The 18,857-nt window shown below is 37.6% G+C and overlaps 1 protein-coding gene across 2 annotated transcripts in view; it reads right to left on the bottom strand.

Moving 5' to 3' along the window:
• Positions 1-18,857, bottom strand: part of il1rapl2 (interleukin 1 receptor accessory protein-like 2) — a 208,651-nt gene that overhangs the window by 60,475 nt on the left and 129,319 nt on the right. For both annotated transcript variants that reach the window (XM_037261030.1, XM_037261031.1), the window contains exons 5-6: positions 6,755-6,941; positions 6,533-6,686 (exon numbers count right to left, since the gene is read on the bottom strand). In XM_037261030.1, coding sequence (XP_037116925.1) covers positions 6,533-6,686; positions 6,755-6,941 — 341 coding nt within the window. The remainder of the gene's footprint in view (positions 1-6,532; positions 6,687-6,754; positions 6,942-18,857) is intronic.

Raw genomic sequence — 18,857 nt, forward strand, 5'->3', positions numbered from 1 at the left:
TTCATGGGCGATGGTGGCTACATTTTATTTTATTTTGTTTAAAAAACAGCTCGTTTTTCATAAAACTGGTATCTCATTTATCATCACAGAAATGTGAAATCTCACAAGTTAATGAAATGGAATGAAATACATGCATGAGGGACGATAACTTTGCTGGAATGCACATTCGCTTTTGTTTTTTGTAAAAACAAAATTGTTGCATGGTGGGGCATTGGTCAGCACGTCCACCCCATAATGCAGCAGTTGCGGGTACTTCCTGTGTGGAGTTTGCATGTTCTTCCCGTGCCTGCATTGGTTTTCTCCGGGTACTCCCAAATTGCAAAAACATACATGGTAGGCCAATTGACCACTCCAAATTGTTCGTAGTGTGACTGTGAGTGTGAATGGTTATTTATCTTTGTGTGCCCTGCGATTGGCTGACAACCAGTTTAGGGTGTACCCCACCAACTGCCCAAAGACTTCTGGGATAGGCCCTCGTGAGTAGAAGCGGTTCAGAAAGTGGATGGATGGATGGAATGTGTTATTCGGAAAATCAGCATTAAACCGGAACTTCGTTTATATATAGTTTATATAAATATTTTACAACTGTGCATGAGAAATACAGCTAGGCCCTGAACTGAAGAACCATAAATTGGAACGCAACATCTGACGACGCATGCTAAAATGGGCTTCATGTAACTTTAAAATGTTGGCGTGAATAACCCTGGAGCTCTTTACTTTTAAATAAGCTCCAATAACATCCCAAACAATGACAGCATATTCTGTTCATTGTGTTGTTTTTCTCTTGCCCTTTCCTGCCTCCAGTAGTTTGTGTATCCGTGTGTATGTGTGTGCGTGCGTGTGTGTGTGTTCTTGAGTGAGTGGGGTGGAGCGAGCGAGAGAGAGAGAGAAAGAGAGAGAGAGAGAGAGAGAGAGAGAGAGAGAGAGACAGAGAGCGTAATCTCATTTGTGATCCTCTGTCTTTGGAGAACAGAGACAATTTCACAATGAATTAGGAGGTGAGTCTCTAACTAGGTCACAGGCCAAGTGTGCACGTTAACACACACACATAGACGAACACTCTCATTACATGCATGGTGTGTCCAACTGAGTGGAAGTGTCAAGTGAAGGAGTGTGGGAGCAGAAAAGTGGCAGGAAAAATGACTAAACTGTAAGAGAGAAAACAGAAATCAGAGAGAAAAAGAAACGTGGAGAGTAGCAAAGAAAAGGGAAAGGTACAAAGGGAAGTAAAATGTGGGCAGTCAAGGGACAATTAATGGATTTTGAGACCTTAACATACACGGAGAGAGTGATCTGGTAGAGAATGTGTGTGTGTGTGTGCGTTTGTGTAAGTGTGTGCGTGTGTCTGTAATGTAATAGGCTTAAAATATTCCAATGAGATTTTAGAACATTTTGCTCTGTGCTGTAATCCCCTCTATGTCTGTTGCGCTATCGATAGATGCAGACAAACCATTATTTCAACACAGGCATTTTCACCAGTATTACATTTAGCTAGAATTTAGAATAGTTTACCAGTGCGCAGTTTTGTTCAACACTTCTGAAAAATGCATGACAGTCTTTCTGGTTTGTTTCTTTTGTGATTTTAAATAGGTTATGGGTAGCGAGTGCATGGAAAGGAGGAATAGAATGTCTGAGATCCTGGGTGAAAATGTGCTTGAATAAGTCAAGGACAACACGATTTTATAAAAATGTTCTTTCTATGTGGAAAATGACTAATATTTACAAGTTTAGCCCTGGCTTTAAGATTTTTATTCCTTCAGCATTGTGTTGCATATTTGAACAGAACAGGAATGGGAGAGTGACTTTAAAAATGTATTTCAATACAAATACGAGTTACCTTTTTAAAACATGGAGTTAATCATTTAGTTCAAGTACCATAATATCAAAGAGACATATATCTGGAAATGTCCGATTTCTTATTGTTCATTGATATAGAAATTTGCTAGAAATGTTAGATTTTTCAATGTTCATTGGTATAAAAAAAATATTAATTTTGATAATATGCAAAAAAAACCCTATCACATCAATGTAATTTTTTGATACAATCATAGTAACAGTATATAATGTTGTCGCAAATAAACCAAGAGAAGAATGCTTGCAGAAAATTTCTCACCGTGTCAAAGCAAAGGATAAATTATTGCAAGACTCAGTGGGTAATTTCTCACTGCTAACCATGGTAGAAGTCTTTTAGCGTTAAGGTTGGCTAACCCTAACCTTAACCCATTTAGTTCATGATTTAAATCTGTCCAATAACAAGGCATTCGCTCAAATCAATTTATTATGTGGCCAGTTTAAAGTGAAGTCAGTCTTTGCTTGATTATCATACGTGATAAAAACAGATCAATTAATGAAGATTTTGTGTATTAGCTGTGGTACCATCACTGTAAAACGGACATGGCATCAAATCAAAGTTAAGCATAAGAACATTATCCAAAGTGGTATGTAACTGGTTCATTTGTTTTGTTTACAGTGTTTGGATAATATGCTGTGTCACATTTTAAAGTTGCAAGGCCAATGTTGCGCATGCAGCAGACTGTGTTCTTGCTCAGATTTTCAGCATCATCGACTAAATGCATGTGGCAAAGATTCGTAATGCTTTTATTTATCTTGTTCTAACTTGTTTTTATATAAAAAAATCTGTGGCAAAGATTCGTAATGCCACACACAGTTTGGTTAACCATGAACGCACAGTTTCTCATTGTGGCATTGATGCTTGGTGCAATCGGCGCGCAGATGTATCTAACTCCCTCAGATGAGAATTTGTATTTCTCATATAAAATATCAGCAAGAAAAGTCAGCTATCGTGGAAGACTCTCTCCGTTCGTAGCAATCCTTTTATGAGCCTTTATTGCACACAAAAAAAAGTCCTGAAACCCAGGTACACTGACCAGTCCAGACCATTTCAGTTGACATGATGGGTTCAACAGCGAAAATTTGGTGCTTTTATAACTGATTCATCCTGAACCTCAAAACATAATCTGCTCCCAACCAGGTTGTAAATTTAGCATAAATTACCATGTTGATCTAGCCCGGTTTAAAGAGAGCTTTGTAATGCTGAAGATCCTGGCTTTATTTACAACACAATTTGCTAAACCATTAATCTCGCTTCGTAGAATGCCCCTCTGATCTTATCCCCGCTGAAGCTTAAGATAATTTGAGCAAAGTTGTTTCAGAAGTATGCATCGATTTTGTAGCCCTTCACACTACTCAGTATCCAAAAAGACACCCTGGTTTATAGATATTTTGGGGAAAGACATTTTTTACAGCCCTGGAGTGCAAATCACAAAAAACAATCATAAAAAAATATGTTGCAACATTTAAATAAAAATTAAAAAAACACATGAATCACAAACAAATAAGCAAACAAGGGAAAAAATAGAAACAAGAAAGCAAGGAATCTCCAAAAAAGAATTGCAAACAAAAACAAGCATACAAGAAAAATTAATTCCAAACAACAAAAGCAAGCAAACAAGAAAAAAAAGCAAAAAAAAAAAAAAAGCAAACAAGACAAAAGTGACGGACTTACTTCAGGGGCCACAGTTATTCTCCCTTGTACTACAACAGTATTGAGCAAGCCTCTACAGTGTCAAACCCTTTGAAATTCCATGTTGTGTATTTTCTGGAGTTTGGCATTCTGGCAAATCAACAAACACTACTGCAAACACAAAAGATTAGCCCGCTTCCTTGAGGCACAGCTGCTAATTAAACACTGAACGTGGATAAAGGAAATCAGTGGTAAGTCTTACTGAACATATTCTTGATGCCAAACTTTGGGACTATTTTCAGTACACCATTCAAGCTGAAGTGTTTGAGGGAATAAACATCATAGCCGCCTGCTGATTTACAGACAGTCTTTTCTCCAATATTCTATTTCATATGAAAGCACAGTGACTAAACGCTGCTGCCAAAAGATGCACAACCAAGTAAAGATAAAAGATGTTTAGTGTTGCTACACACAAGCAGATGTCTTAGAGGCCGATTCATTCAAGTATAACATAATCAGAGAGGACTCAGATGAAATCCTTGGCGCTAGAATACAGGACAGAAGGAAGGAGAGAATGTTTCGGTATCATGGTAAACATTTCAGCAATTAATTTGGAACATTTACGCAAATGTGCCCAATCTGCGAACACACACGCACTTGACCCAGGACAATTTAAGATTAATCTATTGGAATATGAGTTAGATTTGATGTCCGAGTGATATATGAGTTCTATCTGGAATATTATCTACTAGATTAATTTCTATAAATTGCAATAGATGAATCAAGGGAAATCACATTCAGAACATAATCAGATATGGATCACAACATGAAACACAAATCAATCAATCTCTCAAAGTTCTTCCCTAAATTGCATACACACGTGGGTTCTCAATTTCTCAATTGTTGAGCAATACATTCAAAGGTTTCTGCTGTCTGCAGGGGGTGGGATGTTTGTAATGTGCTCATGCAGGATGGGAGGAAAGGTCTGAGACCCCACCCAGGCAGAACTTTGAATCGTGAGATTGTGATTATTGCTACATTGATTTTTTTTTTTTTAATTTATTGAGCATTTGTCAAGTGCAAGATTAAAACAAATATTTCTAAGTATTGTATTGTGTAACAGAATAAATTACAACTCTCAAACAACAGTTTGACCTTGCTTTTCTGTAGCTATTGATGTACAGCAATATCAAAATATATGATTAAAATGAACCCCAAAAGCTCATGTCTGATATGAACTGTCAAAAACGAAAATGGAAAACATACAAACAAAAAATGAATTGAATGAATGAAAACTCCTCCTACTAAGACAAAAACAAGGTGACAATATGAAAAATTACTTAATAATTATGCTTCGTCATCCACAACCTGACAAGCACTGCACAAGTACTGGGAAACACTTGACACATAGGACGTCATTATTGACAGTTATAGCAGAAAGATGAAGTTCCACTAAAATGTACGTCTGTCACATTTTGTAGAGAAAAAGCAGAGGGTTCCGTTTTAAGTCAAAGAATTTTGTTGAAAAACCTCAAATTGCACATGCCAAAACAAAAACACTCAATCGCAGGCACTGCAATCCTTATCCCTTCACTTTGACTAAACTGCAGATGGAAGTCAGATGTTACTGCCAACTCGGTCTTATGTCCACAGCCAAAGAAGACTGAACTACATATGTTTCATTCGGGAATGTGATGAAGGCACAAAATACAACTACTACATAATTTGAGCCAGTGCGGTTTCAAAAAAGAGCTTTGCATTACTTACCGAATTTCATAATGCTGATATGTTACTGAGTATCTGCATCTCTCCAATAATGGATGCTGCAGTCTGAGATTGCAGAATGACATTTGTACGTGTAGTGTGAGGTCATGACCCTTATCAGCACCAAAGGACCGATTTCCATGGATTTGACATGACATGACAACGGTAGCCAAAGGCTACATGGCTTGTCTATATTGTATCAGGACACTAAGCGCAATTCGGCAGTACGTGGCAAAAGCTGTTTCGGACATCTCTGCCAGCCCCAAAGAAAGGCCATAAACCGATTCTGATCCTCAGAACAGCTCAAAATAGTTTTTTGTTGTCTTTGGTCGACATTCAGGGGAAAATAGCCTAAAATACAGACGTGACTTTTCTGTTGTATAACAATTTTTCTTTCTTCTTTCTCCTGAACATTACAGCTGTATAAACTTTTAGATTGCATACCACATTCTTGACCTATTTGACTGCATTTGATGTCGTCCATTGTTGATATTAACAATCTATTTTCACCGTTACTGTCAAGCAAATATGTTCATTTAATTGCTAATGAGCCAGGGTAACACAACATTCTGACCACAGTTACCCAAGAAGTATAATTACATATGTCTTATATTGAATTGGAATTTAATTCTCAAGGGTACTTTGTCATTTTTGTACTGTGCAAACTGGTGAATAAAAAAATTCCAAGAAGTAAAATTTAGCTGTTTGCGGTTTTCATAACACAGCACTATCCACCCGGTAGCTCTCATATGTCACATTTCTGGCATTATTTTTTTTTTCTTTCCTCAGAAATTATTTACTCCCTGGATTTACTCCCATATTATCCAGTAAACTACCTGCTATCCAAATAATTGGCTGTGCTTTTATTCGTTTTTTTTTTTAGTTCTCGAGCCAAGTTTATGTTGCGTGAGTTACCAAACTGAAACATGTAGCGTGCCTTCAAATACATTGAGACTATAACCAGTGTCTTCTGTGCACAATTAATAAACCAACAGAGTAGTGCCCCTGAAATAATTGTATAAAAAATATTTGTCAAACTTGGCAAAATAATTAAGTGACCGACTGTAAATTAGGCTCTCAATCGAGCAATTCATTAATTCCACATTAACTAACGTGTAATATATGCAACATTTTTATAATTCTCACCCTGATTATTCCATTTGAATAGAATACAATAGAATTGAATAGAATAGAAAAAGAGAACTATGCCCTTTCACGCTTACCAGCATTTTTTTGAAACTCTCTTTTGAACCTACATCTGTCCATGAATGGTCTGTGTCCTACCTGTGACTTTGAGCTGTGTTGTCCTCCGTACCAGTCTGGATCCATACTGCAACTCACAAGTGTAATTCCCCCCATCTTCCTCCTCCACCTCAGGGATCCAGATGTGTGTATTATTGACGATAATTGAACTTCTCCATTCAACCCGCTCACACTCCTGACAGGGCACACATTCGACAGGTTAAACAGCGTTACTCTCATCTCAGCTGTGTTTATTTGACTTACCTTGTACCAGGTCATTTGAGGTTGTTTGTATGGAGCCAAATAATCATCGATATCACGACATGTGATCATTTTGCTATGGGTAACCTCAGCTTTCGCCAGATAGCGGATATTGCTGCTGAAGCATTTCCCCTCATCACTCTCCTCTACAGTCATAGACATAGACACCTTCATGCAGTATGTAGAGTTCCTAAAAACACAACAGAGATCAAGAGCTAATGATGATGATGAAACTCAGGCTTGACACTCAAACATTGTGCTGGAATTGATCACTTTTCTTTGGCAGCGTGCCATCTGACTTTTTGGCAAGAGATGGGGTAAACCCTGGATTGATCTTGGTCTTAGTTAGCTGGCATATGTCAGATTGGATCGGTGCAGCATCTGCAGTGATACAGATTCCACATTGGTCTTTCATGGTTTCGGGATCTGAGTCAACCTACATTCATAAACCCATCTTTTGTCACAAGCTATGAGTCATGACCAGAAGAACAAGATAATGGACGCAAATGGAAAAAAAATGAGTTTCCTTTGCAAGGAAACTCAGATTTTCATGAGTAGGGAAAAATTTCATCATCTGCTTGGCTCTTTGTTTAGAGCTGCAGCTCCTCGGAATCAAGAGAAGCTAACCAACTTGTTCTGAAAGTGGATTTCTATTGGTTGGCAGCTCTCCGATGGGCTTTTTTCACCTTTTTATCTTGCTTATTTCACGGCCATTTACAACTGCATTTGTCTATCACGTTTTTCAACGGGGATGGGTAGAGGAGCATCTGATGTTACTCCACTGTAAATTTCAAACTTAAAAACATCTTTACTGATGCACTAGGAGACAACATAAATGCCAAATTTAAATAAAGTATGAGATCATTGTGTGCAACCCTTTATTCTACTGCTAATTATAAAAGAACGGGAAAAGGCAGAATCATTATTTTCTTAATGAAATGAGAGATTCTATTCTTTCATTAGTGGTTTGGTATTTATATATAATCATCATCATTGATCACAATATCCTGTGGGTCTTGAAGATTTCAAAATGTAAAATAGCTGGCAGTGTTTAATAAAGTTGTATAATATCAAAGTGGTAGCATAATCAATCTAATATGGCTTACCATTCCCTCCAACATCAATTTTAACATTACATTCGCATTGTTTTAGATTAAAAAGAAGATCAATTCTAAAATGAACAAATAGCCAAGCATAGACAACATTGGATGAGATACTTTACTATTTTCAAGGCAAATTTACCAAGTCAGCAACACTTAGGTAGCTAAAACTGGACTAAAAAAAAAAAACAAATCACTTTTTGGCGTAACAACAATCCATGAGTGAATCCGCAGTCCCAGGATGCTCTGCAGTAGCATACAGTCACTGACTGTTCATTGATAATGTGTTATTTTGTACAGGGAGTCTGTAATATAGTTACAGGGCTGTTGTTTCTAGCCTTGTATTAAGTGATTACTACTTTTGGTGTAAAATTATTTTGACTTCTGCTGACATCCTGAAACATTGCTATACTGTACACTGCATGTTTCAATGGCTTGCTTATATCACAAAATGTGTAGGTATTTCCACATGCACGTTCCCTGCTAATTTCACGGATGGTTGTTCGTATTTGTGTGCCCTGCGATTGGTTGGCAACCAGTTCAGGGTGTCCCCAGCCTCCTGCTAGATGTCGGCTGGCATATGCTTCAGCACGCCCGCGACCCCCATGGGGACAAGCGGTACAGATAATGCATAGATGGATATATGGATGGATGGATATATGGATGGATGGATGGATGGATGGATGGATGGATGGATGGATGGATGGATGGATGGATGGATTGAAAAAGTATAGTGTTCAATACAGTCCGCAGTAACTCACAACCAATGTATCAAACGATTCAATGTATTACTGTTTCCCTAGAAAATTGTGCAAAGTCAAGCTATGATCTGTACGATGCAACACATTGTTGGTTGTCCAAACCTCACAAGGTAATTGTTTCGTTTCTGTGTGAGTGAGAGAGACAGAGAAAAGAGTGTGCGTGTGCACGCATGCGTGTGAGTGTTGTGCCGAGTTCACCTCCAGTCACAAAAGCCCTCATTGATCTCTGTTATTTTCGCTTCGCGCACACACACACAAGGATTTTTCCAGTCAGCGACCTAAACAGGACCACTGAGCATTAAAAAGGAGAATGAAAAGCCTTTCATCCATCTATCCCTCAGTTTGTGTCCTCTTCATCAATCCGTCTCTAGCCTGCAGCATCTTGTTTTCTCCTCCAGTGATTCACTTACCTTTACCAGCATGCGCCTCTGATTTTTTCTCTCTGTTTTTGAAAACACTATCATCTGTGAAACTTGTTGACCTCTATGCAGATAATGGCAAAATGTGCTGTCTCTTTTTTCCCCCAATGTATTGTACTCAAACTATCACGCAAATTGACTTTGGACGCTATGACCCAGTCTTCAGACTTGCTTAGCTCTGATTTTATCACATTGTGTAAATGGCTTAAGATGGATCATTTAATGTCACAGCATACATGCAATTAAAAATATCAGCTCCTCCCTCGCAACAGGCTTAAAATGTAAGAATAAAAAAATGTATGGCGGAACATTAGTCACACTTCACATATAGTAAACACATCCTGAAGCATTGATGGTATTTGTATGTTTACGATCCACACTGAATTACGAAGCACAAAAAAGCTTTGATTAAAATAGCTTCTTTTATTTATTGTGTTCTGATCGTGTGTCATGGTTTTGCTTGTGCTCATCTCAACCCAAATTGTTTTTGTTTGTCACCAAACAGTGACAATGGCCATTTAAATTTGTATGGATGTCTTGCAATACGCGATTGAACATTAAACATTGCGTCAGAAGCATATGTTGCGCAAGCTTGAATGTGAATTGTAAAACTGACGCAAAGGGTATGGATAAAGCAGTCCGTGGCGGAAATAAACTTGAGGACACCTGATAAGAAAACATTCTAAATTGTATACAGGGCTTGCTCATTGGGGCTACAAAACAGAGAACAATTTGTTAATGGTGGTTTGGGAGATGGGCGAGAGATTTTTTTTTCCTTTTGCAAAGGAGGCAATGAGCGTAAGGTGGAACGGAAATTATAAGAGAACAGCTTGAGGGACGTGTGGGGTGAAATAAAGACATCAAAGGCTATATCACAAAGAAGGAGAGCAGAGGAGGGGAATGTGAACAAAACAATTGCTCATCCTTCAATAGATTTGATGCCCTGCCCAATTCCAACCTAATGTTGCTATGCTTTGTCTTGCCAACACCTTCCTCTGAACAGTGCAACCTCCATCATTATAATCGGCCATCATCTTCATCTCTTCGACACATTACATAGGTCCTACCAGACTGCTACTGAGTACTTACGCTACACTTCTCCACAACAATATGAATCTTATTAATAATTAAGAACAATAATTACAGAGAAGAGCAGTGGAAGCCCACTCATGTAAAGTGACTAAACTGGAATTAAAAAAAAAAAAAAACTATGGGTGATTGAAATGTGGTGGTAAACTGAAGTTGTTTGTCCCATGTTCCCCTTGAATATACGATAATTTGTCAGTTTCACAAATTTTAATCACGAATAACTGATGAACATGTTCAAATTAAATGAATGCAAATTATTTTTTTGTGCAGTTCTGACTACTTGGCTCTGTGCTGCTGTATTGTACTGGCTGTACCCCTCCACTATGTCTTCAACTTGAGTCGACATCTTGGAAGACGTCTGCTCTTGTGGCTCTTGTGCTCTAATATCACCCCTGTTCCCTAAAGCCACAAATCTATAGAACTCAGTGACAAATGCCCAGTTGCCTTGACTTTCCACATCATAAATTACCTAACAGCAATCGTTACACCACCTCAGACCCTTTATCCATGTGAGAATAATCTTACTGAAAAATAAGAATAGAATAATCTTTGATTTACCAAGCACATTCGACATTTAGCACCTCCTGCTGAGGATCAAATTGATTGGATTAGGCGTGGAGTCACACCTAGTCAGATGTATTAGATGACTTCATATGATGTTAGGCTGAGAAATAGCACCTTAAAGACACACACACACGGATGCACGCACGCATGCACACACTATACATATATATTTAGTGGCCCCTTAGACAGAGAGTTGTTCAAAATGTTCCTGCTTGTATCATCATTTTCACAATTCCCTTAAAATGTTGCTTTTATTCCCACCACATAGATGGCTCATATGAAGGGATGGCGAACTACAAACCTCAAAAGTTTTGTACATAATTTTATTATGTGAATGTGTTCCTAAATAAACTTAATATACCGTATTGGCCCGAATATAAGACAGTGTTTTTTGCATTGAAATGAGACTGAAAAAGTGGAGGTCGTCTTACATTTGGGGTCTAGACATTATACCCATTCACAACGCTAGATGGCGCCAGATATCTTTAAAGCGAATGCTGAACTTAACTCCCCAGGCCAAAGCGAATCCCTGTCACGAAGAAGAAAAAGAAAAATAGCAGGAGCACGAAGAATAAAAATAAAAAATAGCAGTAAGAAAGAAAAGACAAGAAAATAAGAGAAGAGATAACAGAAAATGGCAAAACTGTAGGTTTATTTACATTTCAAAGACCAGTAGCCATTCATTTACAAATGTGATTGCACTTTAGTTTACATAATTAAATGTTCAGATATTAAGATGTGATAGACAGTTTTTGCATGATTTGAATGAGGCAAAATAACATGCTTTTTCTCTCGAATATATTGTTATAATCATTTGTTTCAGATGTACTGTAATTATTTTCTGTATAAAAATTAAATTTGGTGTTCAAAAACTCTTTTTTTTCCAAACTTGAGTCTTGAAAAAGAGGCGGTCGTCTTATATCCGGGCCAATACGGTATTTGGTTTGTCAATTGACAAATGAAATGTGTTATCATTCTGAAACTGATGAGTTGAGAAACATTTTTAATGCAAATGACATATCAGAACCCATAATAAATATAAATTGAACCACCAAAATAATCTTAAGCATAGAACTGTAACACTAAATCAGTGCAAAGGTAAAGTGACTAAGCACAAAGTTGAGTTCAAGTATATTCCACATAGGGTTTATCATTGCATTCAAAATACTGCTCTGCGTTTTTATGTCGGACCAATATTCTCTAGGAAAAATGCCATTTGCGTAAAACAGGGGTTTTCAACTGTTTTTTTTTTTTTTGTCCAAGGGACCACCAATATAACCAAGAAGCAACTCAGGGACCACTTCTTTGGCGGAGTATTATTTTATTTTGCACCGAAGGAGGATAGACCTATACAAGCTATCTATTTGCATCTGTTTGTCTATTTTGGGAATCTCAGGTACATTTGACGTCATTTGGATGGCTAAATGAATCACAAAATTAGCTGGAAAATAAACCAAGTCTAAATTGACTTGAGGATTGAATTCACCACCTTCAAGGTTGAAGTCTATCACTCTATAATCGAGCCACACCCCTTGTAACTTTGCTTGGGGAGGGGGGAATCTATTAAAATTTGTTACACTTTGTGAAAATACCCCAAGAAGGCAGAAAAAGTCGATTGATTGTTCACAAAATCTGTTGGAAAATAAATCAAGTCTAAATAATAAATCAATTTTATTTTTAAAAATGTTAATTATTTTTCATTTCCAATTTCGTGGACCACCTGCAATACCGCCACAGACCTCTAGATGGCTGCGGACTACCTGTTGACAATCATTGGCCTAAAATGTAGAATGAATGAATCCCCAAATTATCTTGTAATCCACCGTATCAACCTTGTCAATAAATCAAGTGTCCTCCTTGCAATTACCTTTCACTGATCAGGCCAGACTGCTGCAGGGTGCATTGAGTTATGGTGCTAATAGAGGGGGATGTATCCTGGCCAGCAGGCAGCGTGTTTATACCTGGATGGAGCTGCAGATTAATTTGACTATCAATCTAACTAACAGGCAGCAAGGGGGAGGATGACACCTGCGCACACTGAGGCATCTACACAGAAAAGCACATATGCTTCAACTACAGTATATTATATTGGACGATTTTATGAATTGCATTTTCAATTATATGAGTCAGTGATTGCCCTCTACTGTTTTCATTCTACCAAGACAATCAATAAACAGACAATTTATTGAGATGAAATGATGGGTGTTGTTTTACTCCCAGTGGATGTCAATAGAGTCGGTTATTTTTAAAATGTGTTGTTACGGTACGGTGGTGATCGCCCCTCCCCGATCTATGCAGACGGTTTATGGCAGTCATACATTTTTACCAATATTTACCAATAATATATCATTTTATATACGTATATATATATTTACACTTGAACAGCTCAAATTCCTTCATACAGAAATTCAGCTCAATACAAATGACCAATTATACGTTAAAATTTACCACTGTCATTCATGTAGTGTTACTCATGAGGCACCAACAAATGATCAGCATTCGCTTAGCAAAATACGCTTTTCGAAATACGTGATGCCTGCACCTGTTGAATTCCTGATGACTAACGCACTATACACTAAAGATACAAAGTGTGCATTTATTGTGAAATAATTAATCAATCCACTTTATTTCATGTGCGCTACCAACACTAATGATTCAATACTTGACACAGCTTACGCTTATTTTATTAAAAAAAATGTAAACATTGTTTTTTTTTCTTCTAAGGAACCAGTTGAACTTCCGCTTCAACAGACTCAAGTTATCCAGCTGGAAGTATTCAGTAAGTTACAGTAACAGAGTGAAAGCAGTAGAGGAACAAACATCACCTATTTTTTAATGGAGATGTGTTATTACTTTATAGACACTGTGGGAGTCCATTAAATGGTTTTATGTGGCATTGACATTCAGTTTATTCTTAAAAACTGTTTTTGAAGTTGATATATGGGTGTGTTGCGATGTGTTGTCATGTCACGGCTAGAAAGTGGAACGGCTATTTTTCACCCCTCACAATACATTCACATACAAATGATAGCACAAATCACATTCAGGTTGTTTATTTTATCTCTGCAGTATGTCTGCAATATTTTAAGGGGTGAAATCTGGGGATTCTAAAGAAAGAAAATAATGAGTTTCAAAGTGGGTCAGTGTCTAACCATTCGGTCGGAGAACTCTGAGAACCAATTCAAATTTTAAAGCAGCAACTAAGTTCAATAAAAAGCAACATCTACTGTCCTTCATGTTTGATAAATGCATTTCAACAAGCGCTCATTAAATTTAAGATCCGCAAAAGACCTAGTAAAGTATGACAACGTACAGTATTCCGCTAGGTAAACATTTAAGAAAAAAAAAATGCAGCAGCACTGCTGCAACATTGACATGGCTTAAGTCCATATCATTCGATTCTCCACTTCATCATTTCCAGCCAAGGCCAACAATTGCTGGTAGTGCAATAAGTGTTACGTCCTTCATGTAATGAGGTGGAAAGCAAGGCTTTGAAATTTGGGCCTGAAAATTGGCATGCAGCATATTTAATCCCTGCAGGGACTCAGAGACGCCTTTCCACCGTAGATTTTTATTATTCATACAGGTATTGCGGTGAGGAGGCTTAAATATCAGCATTAAAAATATTGGCCATAGATAGTCATGGAAAATAACCTCAGAGGTTTAAAAAGTTAGGATGTTGACTACAAATACTTCGTCTGTGGATTTGAACTGATTGTTAAATTTCCTTTGACTGGCTTTGGACATTCCGTTTGCATAGTTATGCTCAAACCACAAACAATTTGTTTTCACATGTTAAGTGGACTTTGACGACTTTAATTGAAAAGATAATAAAGCAAAAGGAAATAATTTCCACTCTCCTTTTAATGATTGAGAATACTTTCTCACAGGTATGTAGGACTACTTTTGAATATTGTGGAAACCAAATGAATGGCCTCATTATAAAAACCGCAGACTCTGTAACTGTAGACCTCACTGCAGGTGGTCTTCATCTCGTCACTTTTTTGTCTTCAAGCCTTCCTCCATATCACCCTATCTTAGATTGTACAGTATTTAACAACACCTTAAAAAGCAATGAAGTTGAATGCAATAAAAGCCTTTTTTTTCCCTTTTCTCAAAAGCATGGCTCAAGCTTTCAAGCGGGCATGAACTGGCACGTGGCCCAAACTGGCATGAGAAGGGTTCTGACTCAGTGGCTGCCAAGTCATAGAGGACTGCCAAAGACACTTCAAATGACCGCTCCCCACTTCTCCCCTCTATTGCCTCTTCCACTATCATTGTGTGGACTTGTGCCTGCTTGCTGGCTTTATTGTTAAAAATCTGATGAAGAGAAAGGTTAAATATTTATCTGGCATCACAAAACACTCTTGTGACTATGTGTGAGTTTCTTTTGTGCAAAGTGTAATTATCCCGTACAGGAAGACAGGTGGTTCTGCTTACTAGAAATACCACAGGGGAGCGGCTGAGATAGAAGAAGGCTACAAAGGAGCAAACGTCCCCAAGAAACAGATGGCAAACATAAATCAGCTGTTCATTTGAATTCATTGTTAAAAGCTAAATGGCAAAACAGGTTCATGCAATTAGAAGTGAGAACGACACTGACATTTCAGAAGAAAAACATCATTTAACTTCAGACATTTGAACAATTTTACTCTTCCTTTCCAATATTGTGGAGACCCTGATCTCAACTCCATCAAACACCTTTAGTAACTAAAGATTATGAGCCAGGCCCATAATCACTGATATCGAACCTGCCAAATGTTCTTCTGGATGTGGACAGACATTGGGAGAGCAATTCCAATTTGTTTTCATGTATGATCCATAGAACATAATTTCACTCAGACTCAATCCATGAAAAACTCTATGGGTTTTTTGGTACATGTTGGCAACCAAAACTGCTGGGTGGCAATTTGTAACTGAATGGACGGATGGCACTACTCCATAAATGCAGGCATAATCATCCTCAAATGGAAAGAAATTCACATAAAATGTGAAAATGTGGATTAGAGTAAAACTTTGTTTCCACTGTCAAATGGGTCTTATAGTTTGAATACAGAAAATACTTCTCTGACACTATGATGAGATTTCATTGTTTCTGCCTTCTGCTTATGTGAGAGACCAGATCATTACAATAGAATTTATTTTTAAAACATAGCACTCATTTTCAGTTCTTTTGTTTTTGTTGACTTGAAGCAGCAGGATTCCGGTACTTGTGCTCCCAGCGTCTATGTAACCAAGACAAATCATGCCTTTTATTACATTATATAAAATGCAGCAGGATATCCTTAAGGGACTTTCTACCATCAAGTCAGTTGCAGAGGCAAAATGTGTTGAATTAATGTCTGTGAAATGTAAAACGGAAAAGTGGAGGGGATCTATCCTGATATATCCTATTGACATTTAGCACATCAGTTGTGATATGCTTTAATGCTATAATCGTTTATTTTTATTTTCTTTAGAAAAACAAACACAACACATTCACGCCTATAGATAATTTAGAGCCATTAATTAGTTGAACATGCATGTTATGGAGGAAGCCCTAGCACCTGAAAGAAAAATGGTCCAAGCACATGGAGACCTTGCAAACGTCATACAAGGCCAAAGGTGATATTTAAACCCAGAACATCTGAGGTAGGTGTGCTAATCATTAGGACTCCAGGCCCTATCAATATCAATCATTATTGAATACAATCAGTGTTATGTTCATTATTCCGCGATATGAGCATTATGGCACTTGAAGCCTATCCATATGAAAATCATGATTTATTACATTTTTCGAGACTCTCATTTAATTGTTATTCATTTATTCTACAAACAGTTACTGAAAATAATTATATTTGGTATAAAATGTATAAAAACAAAGCATAAAAATAGTATGTTCCTACCTGAAGCAGTGACAAAATGTTTTTTCCTCCTGGGCCCATGCGATAAACCCCAACAACGTTTCTTGGAAATCTCTCTACTAAAGCTTTGATTTTAGCAAAGGTAATAACGAACACATCATTTCGTATTACTTGAAACCATGTGGCATAATTCTGTTTCTTTTTTCCATGTCAACACATTATATTGGTGTGAAATATGGGCTTTATTATTTTTTATTTTATCCATGTCAACACATTATATTGCTGTGGAATATGGGCTTTAATTTTGAGGGATTTTAATCATCATGGGGGTTCATTTTGTACTGAATGTCAATCTTTGGAAGTTCTAAAAATTCAGTTGTAAAATTTCAGTTTTCATTCACTGTTGTCAAAAATCAATTTACAGCAGCGAAGTAACAGTTGAAAATGATTATCCAGCTCAGTTAAAAATCGGCTCAGCAACTTCGGCTTACCCCAAAACACAGCCAAGTTGCCGAAACCAAACCTACTGTTCTAGCAAAATGTCCGCTATCCAACGTTTTCTAGTTTGCTAGGCTGGTACTTTTCAACACAGACAAAAAAAAAACCTTGATGTTGTTTTTTGTTACTTTTTGAGAATGGATAATGAACAAATGAAGTCTCTCATGTTGTAAATTGTTCCACATTATCAAGCACTCAATACATGACTGATTATTCTGTTGACCAGAATACTAAGAGAAGGTATTTATTTTTCAGATAGGCCCTCAAAAATGGTCTCTGGAGCCTGTCTGAGGTGATTTGACTCATACAATCTAGGCTATTCTCTTTTGGCTGCTCTTTGGAAAAAATAATCATTCTCTCCCGTATGCGCTTTACTTTGGTATTATTTTCCTATGTTAATGTTAGGCTCAATTTCCACTGTGTTACCTCATCTAAGACAGTATATACCCTGACTGAGGAGCTCAGACGTTTGAAGGAAATTAGTGTTTCATTTTTTTCACTCTCTCTCTCTCTCTCCCTTCCTCACTGACTCTCCACAAAATCCAATCTTCCCTATACATCTTGACATTTGATTTTTTTTTTGTTTCATATTACCCTCTTACATTATGAGTTTGTCTTTTTATCTCCCACATTTCTCACTTCTCTCCAAAAATTCATTGCGTTTCACCCTCTGTCTTGTATGAACCTTTTTCGCTAAAGCTCAGGTCTCAAAAAACATTTTCCACTCCCCTGAGAAGGATTGCAACTAACTGCTTGTTCGCCTGAGCACCTTTGGCTTTGTAATAGAGTCTTCAGATTGTTCCTTTTTGTCTGGATATCTGCCCTGACACACACAGGCACACTCAGACCAACACACACCGCAATTGAGAGATTACCTTCCTACTGAGGCACACCTTTGCAAACTGAGTGCATGGGATGAACATTTATTAGGCTGTCTACAAATCCATGACATTTTGACTTGCTTGATCTGAAGAAAGTTGATAAGAGACAGAATTTGACACCAGCTAATCAATTGTCCATGAACATATAAAGCCTTATTCTCCCGTTTGTGCTTATGTCCTTGGACACTTGGTACAATTTTCCTCTATGCAAATTATCCTAGCCAGACGTCTAACACATCCACCGCATGACAATATGTTAGCCAGGTTTTGTCATTCCAATTGAAGATCTCTGGTCAACTGTTCAAATGTGACAAACTATTCATATCTGGTAAATACTGTACGTTTAATCAGAACAATGAGATGCCTACTTTTTGTCATATGATTTCTCGAGATGAAGGCTCGGTTGTCTGTTCAGCACTGGTTGCAATTTTTTCACATGTTATCAAAGCAACAGCTTGGTTGAAGTTGCCATGGGTTCAAGTGCATGAATGTCACTGTAAACTTATGTCATCACAGCACATGCATTGACAAGACACATCCAGGCTATTACAATTGAAAACATCTACATGACTTCTTATCGGATTAGCATAAAGAACATACCACCCATGTGAATCTGATTGCGGCTGTTCACTTGCTTGTGCGAGTGTCACTCCCGCCAAATATCAGAAAGAGGGTGGGCTATTACGCATTTGAATAAGGGGAAAAAAAAACCCTTTTTTCATTTCCTCAGCAACAATGGACAACATAGTAATCGCAGCTGCTATACTGTTATCATCCCTTAAATCCTGCCAACTACGGGACCATAGAGAAGCACACAGCTGCTCGTGAATTTTGCAGCATTCTTGCCGTGAATGTCTCCAGCTTGCAAACTAGGGGTGTTGCATTCTCCGTGATTGTTTGGTACACTGGTTTGGTACCATCGTGGGGTGCTTGAATTTCCATGATCTCTGG

The sequence above is a fragment of the Syngnathus acus genome, chromosome 10 (genome assembly GCF_901709675.1).
Source record: "Syngnathus acus chromosome 10, fSynAcu1.2, whole genome shotgun sequence".
NCBI classification, from domain to species: domain Eukaryota; kingdom Metazoa; phylum Chordata; class Actinopteri; order Syngnathiformes; family Syngnathidae; genus Syngnathus; species Syngnathus acus.